Source organism: Zingiber officinale, chromosome 6A (genome assembly GCF_018446385.1).
Source record: "Zingiber officinale cultivar Zhangliang chromosome 6A, Zo_v1.1, whole genome shotgun sequence".
Lineage (NCBI taxonomy): Eukaryota > Viridiplantae > Streptophyta > Magnoliopsida > Zingiberales > Zingiberaceae > Zingiber > Zingiber officinale.
The window spans coordinates 141,980,739-141,986,628 of record NC_055997.1 but is presented as its reverse complement, the minus strand read 5'-3'; the positions used below and the strand labels follow the sequence as shown (position 1 = coordinate 141,986,628).

The 5,890-nt window shown below is 36.6% G+C and overlaps 1 protein-coding gene across 1 annotated transcript; it reads right to left on the bottom strand.

The window, feature by feature from the left end:
- Positions 1-1,048: 1,048 nt before the first annotated feature.
- LOC121998400 (10 kDa chaperonin, mitochondrial-like) lies at positions 1,049-4,561 on the bottom strand. The gene is made up of 3 exons (XM_042553327.1): positions 4,238-4,561; positions 2,189-2,328; positions 1,049-1,239 (listed from the first exon to the last, which is right to left on the bottom strand). Exons 1-3 carry the CDS (start codon positions 4,340-4,342, stop codon positions 1,191-1,193), a joined length of 294 nt encoding a protein of 97 aa, XP_042409261.1. The 5' UTR covers positions 4,343-4,561; the 3' UTR covers positions 1,049-1,190.
- Between the last annotated feature and the right edge of the window lie 1,329 nt (positions 4,562-5,890).

Sequence of the window (5,890 nt, the reverse complement as noted above, 5' to 3'; positions counted from 1 at the left end):
ATCGAAGAGACAAATATACTGAAAGAGAGGACATGGAAGTGGAGGGAGCACTTGGCATTTCGTCGAGCAGTTGGTGAGTGGAGTGGCGGAGCTCAGTTAGCAACACGTTACTCCTCCATTAACGTGTGGGCGGAGAGCAGAGGGAAGTGGGGGTTGGCCGGTTGGGAACTGGGGCGGTCCAAAGTGCGATGTCAACTCTAGAATTGACCTGAAGAGACGAGAGATGTTTAATGCTGCTGACTACCGCCCTATTAATTTAGTGCATGCAGGCTTCTGACTAAGCGAAGTTGCCAGCTGATTTGGTTAATTCTCTACCTAACAGATGCTTTCATATACTCAAACACGAAGCTTGTTACGTCTCAACGTGCATATATCATCAGGAAAAAAAATCTTTTTGATGATCGGCTATAAGGAGACCTAAGATTAAGCGTCTTTTGCTATAATGAGAATCAAAGAACAATAAATGGTTTGAATCTGAGAAATGAGTTTGAAACTCAAACACTAAGACCACAATGCGATGAGTTTGCATCCGTATGAAATTATATTGCTTCTGCTGAAATAGACAAGGTTGGCGATCGAGGAGAGTTTTGTTTGTAATAATTGTTAAATATTGGGTCGAGATTATTGACTTGGATCCAATATGAACGTTTTAGCCTTGAAGCTTATGTAGTAGCTAATTTAATCACGCCCCCACGAGCAAGGAAATAATGACAAATAAGCACAATAGCACTATTAGACATCAATTATCTCGTAATTATGGCAGGACAACCATAATTGACGGTCTCCAACCACTCACTCCGATCCAAATTATAACCTAATGGAGATAGTAAATCCAGGGACAGATTATAATCAATTATGACCAGATCGCAATCATAATCCGACCGTAATTGCAAGTAGTCTATCCCCTGATCCATTTTTTTGTGGACGAGGAGATATGCTCGCCAGTACAATACCCAACTCGAAGCCAAAGGCGTAATCTCTAGGATATTTGAAAATATCACAGATTGTCATACCTGGTGGTTGAATCTACAAAATATTAGCGGGAAAGTAACAAAATCCTGCATTTAAATTATAAAAGTTTCAGTGCTCCAAAAAGGATACACCAAGTACACGAGTTCAACTCTCATTACATCTCCACTACAATTGTAAAAGCATTCCGAGACAAGTGATATGCTTTATCTACTTGGAAATCAATCATGAAGGGTCCCAAGAATGTCGTCCTCTGGGTAGAGGTGAAACCTGAAAACGGCCAGCACTATCTCAGATCAGGAAGATCCATACTACCATATCAGATATGACCAAGTAAATCAGGCAACTGAGGTAAACACATTAGGTAAGTGTGTAACATCCACTCAAGTTAATAACTAGTTTAAAACGGTTATCTTTAATGATAGCAGTCAATAAAATCATCTTTCTTCAAGAGATGCTTTCCATATGGAATATTTTACCATATAATCGCCATCCTCAAAAATTCAAAACGGCAATAGAGGATCCAATCTATATAATTAAACCCCTTAATAATACCCCTTTATGGGTGAGTAAGTATTCTTCACTTGCCCAAAACTAAAAAAATCAGTTGATGAAGTAACGGTTAGAATTGATTGGCAGCCACTTTGTCCCAGAACTTTCAGCTGTGAGGGGATGAATGTAACGTATTCTTGACAGTCTGACAGAATAGATAACTAAATGGACACTAAAGCACCTCGTGAAGAAAACAAAATGTTCTGCAACACATTATCTCCTTATTCTTGTCCAACCCATAATTAACAAGATCTAGCAGCTAGGTGCAGCATTGTATTTGTCATCAACATGACCACATAGGATCATAAATAATGCAGAAGTTTCATCGACTAGCCCAACTCTAACAAACTTCCAAGTTAGTACTTCCACATTATTTGTGGATTGAAATGATTCCAAGTTCAAATGAACCTTCTATTGGCTACTATTTTCATCTATCTTAGTCAATCGAGGTATTTCTTAAATTTGTGAACTAATTGAATCATGTCATAAGATGAATTACTTTGGTTCCCATGACAAGACGGATATTGAACGTGGATAACCAGGGAAAGCATATAAAGCAAATAACAAAAACTATGAAACAATGATAAACCCTCAGAACTTTTGCCTACTTTCTTCACAATGCAAATAACTATAGAGAAGACAGATCATAGAAGTAAGATAAGCATACTCTTTATCACCAAGCTTAACCTCAGTCCCTCCATATTCGGGCAGGAGAACAATATCACCTTCCTTCACAGTAACTGGGATAAGTTTCCCATCCCTATCACGTGCTCCAGCGCCTACTGCTATAACTTTTCCAGAGTTTAACTGCAAATAGAGAGCAAATAAACAAGTAAAACCCATATCCACTACTAAAAAAAAATGTCACCATCTCGCATATTATGAACTAACATTACTGAGAATCGCTTATTCAACAAACAATTAGTTAAATGAATGAAAGCGAAAATCTTCATGAGATTACACATAGAATAGTAGTATAATAACTGCTTTCTGAAACTTTAGATGTGCGTCACCAAAAAAAAAAACTTAAAGTGAGATGATCTGGTTCACATGTACAAAGATAAATTAAAGATAATTAGAAGATCATATGGAGCAATTTGAGACATTTAACAAAATATTTTAATCAAACTGAAAGAAAGAGTGATAGTGAACAAAAATTGCAGCAAGCAAGATTTCTACAGCCTTAACTAGCTATTTAGCCTATTTTGCTGTTTTGAAGGGAACATCTGTAAACATTGAAGATGAAAAATAGAGAAGAGAAGATGATGGAGAAGAGCATAGAGACATTATCTTAGAGAAGAGCTATTCAGTAAATTAATAGTCAATAGTCATAAAGCCATAATGAAAGAAAACTAGTTTATAATTAACGTTATGCTAAAATATGAAAATATAGATAAGTTAACTAAATCAACAAACAATTTAAAAGACTTGATATTTTCCCTTAGATCAGCATAGACTTTTGATTGCATTCTAAGCATTGTTATCTACAGTGTGTTACAGAAATAAATAAATAAATAAATTTCGCATACTGAATTGAATGTTAGTTATTTTTTAAGTATGACCTTGTCTTTGTTGAGCTTGATTTGTACTCCATAAACATTTTTGATATTCAAGCTCCAACTCAATATGTTAAACTCAATTAACATTGATCTCAGATTTAGCTTTATTTTAAACTTGTTTTGCTAAATCCTGATAAAAAAACTCGAATATCGTCAAGCTTGGCAGCCCTCTGCTTGTTCACAGCCTTGAACTTCACATGTTACTCATTCTGGTACCAAGCTATAAATAACTTGATTGTTGTCCGACAAAATCCTAATGATGTTAGCACGATCTATGAACATCAAATTTTAAATGTGAGTGTATGTTTATACAAAATTAGTAGGCCTAACTATCAGCACCGGCTGTTCATTAGACATGCAAAGTTGCAACCAATTGCTGTTCATGGTTATTTTAGCAAAGATCTACCAGGCAAGGGCACAATTTCAATAACATTCCTTTTTTTACAGACTTCCGAGTGGATTTAAACCAAGAGAACGGTGCAAGACATCTATGTGTGCATTGCAATATAGATCAGATTACAAGGAAAAAACTGCTTTAATGGATAACTTGGTATATAGATCTTCCACATGAGTGACGTAGAGTAATAAACATCAAAATGAGTAACCTTGTTTTAAGCCAACAGTATCTTTAAGTTATCATGCTGCTTCAAAATGTCACCCTTTGATCTACCTTTGCTAAATGCCGACCTTTAACATACGATATGAAAATGGATTTGGGTCTTTTTTTCTTATATCCAATTCGTGTATAAGCATGAGTAAGAAAACTAAAGAATGAGGCAATTTGGACAAACAGAAACATCATCACCAATGCGACCAACCTCATAACTCTGTAGCAAAACCTTCCGAGAATAAATCACAAATTAGAACATCCGATTTTATATTTCTCCAAAAAGACGTCATTGACCCTTATCTTTTAATCCCCGAGTTTGCATCCAAAAGGGTAAAAAAATTGAGTCTTGTAGACTTTATCCACCTCTTAGGTAATGACGAAAAGTAAATCCTCGATAAAATAATACTTACGGAGCAAATTCATCATTAATTTCATTTCTTTTGGCATAAAACCGAAGCAATGCGCATAAATAACCACAGATTTTCAAATAGAAATCAAGACTCAATTTCACTCATCCAAATTACAAAATCAAGGCCCCATTAATCACCTGGTTCGTCTTCTCCGGCAGAAGTATCCCGGAGCTGGTCTTGGAGGGAGGGACGATCTTCTCCACGAGAACACGGTTTAGGGAAGGAATCAAACGCCTCGCCATCGAAATGACCACGAGAAGCAGAGGCGACGGCGAACGACTTGGAAACACCTTTGGCTCGGGAGGGCTTAAGAAGGGGTTATGGACGCAACGAAATACCCTAAACACCCCTCAATCGCTTCTCGAACTACCTTCTCATTCCCATTTCGCTCGGCACGGGAGGAAGGGCAAATGCGGACTGCGCGGTGACAGTCTGCGAATCCCTGCTGCACATTTGATTTTGGCATCTAGGGTTTTGGGACTGCATAGAACTCTCGACAAAATGGGAGAGCTGTGCTGGGCTTTTTATGGACTCGGCCCAAATTCATATTTTAGAAACGTTCACAATTATTTTTTTTCTTAATATTTTAGATATTGCTAACTAATTTTGAAAGGGTTCGTCTATTTAACAAATTCGAAGTACAATTTATGTGCGATCAATTTTTAAAATATTTTTCTTAAATCTTTTTATTATTTGCTCGTAATTACTGCACCACGAGCTCATAATTGTGTTTTTATTGTCGTGATTATACTTAGTAATATTTATGCGTGTCAACTGTCAAGGGATTTAATTCTCTCTGTATATCTGTGCATATCAAGGACAAAATTAGAGAATAATGTTCTTATAATGGTACGAAATTGACTATTATAAGATTGAGTATTAGAAAATAATATCTAGGGATAAAATTTATTTATCGTCGTGTCAAATTCAGAATAGGACGGATTCATAACTTCTGTTAGTGCTGTGAAAATTGAAATGCAATATATTCTTGTTCTGTTGTAAGCCTACTTTCTCTCCATTGCAAACGGTTACAATATTCCCAATCTGCTATGATTTGCAACGATTAGTCATGAAAATAATATGATATGGATCCTTAATTGTTTTATTGCTTCATGGCAAATTATATTTTTTATATAAAGTAAAATAGAATTTGGATTTGAATATCTGCAAATATTTGTCAAAACTTTAGTTTTCAGCATGATTCTATGTGTTTTTAATTTTGGCTTTATTCACTAATGTTGTAATGTTAGTGATGTAGCCATAACTTCTGTATTTGAATGTGTAGTGAGCTAAAAAGGGAGGAACAATCCATGTCAATTCCGCACTTGTCAATTGAAGATTCGACCGCAAGTCTTATTTTGGGAGAAATTCAACCTTTATCAAATAATACGAATGGAGCAACTCAAAGCAATAATTGTTGGTCTCCATGGTTATTTTGATATAATCAATCAAGTTAGGTTAGGTCCTATTTGATCTTGATCTCCGTATCTAAGTGTACAGGAGCTTAGGAGAACAGGAAGTCGAGCGGAAGACGCAACTAGAGAGAAGGACAGCACGGGAATGGAGCCAACGGGCTCGATGCGTCCGAAGGACGAAAGAGCTGTGGAAGAGTACACCAGTGAACGAGAAGAACGTGCGCAACGTTCGAGGGATGAGAAGTCAGGGCGGAAGCTTGCTCAAGGAGAAGACCGGAAATTTGGTTCGGGTGAGCCCTATTTCGGTTGGTCCCAATCACCCAAATAATCGGAACTTCGAAAACTAAAGAGAAGATAAAGAGAAGCTGGAAAAAC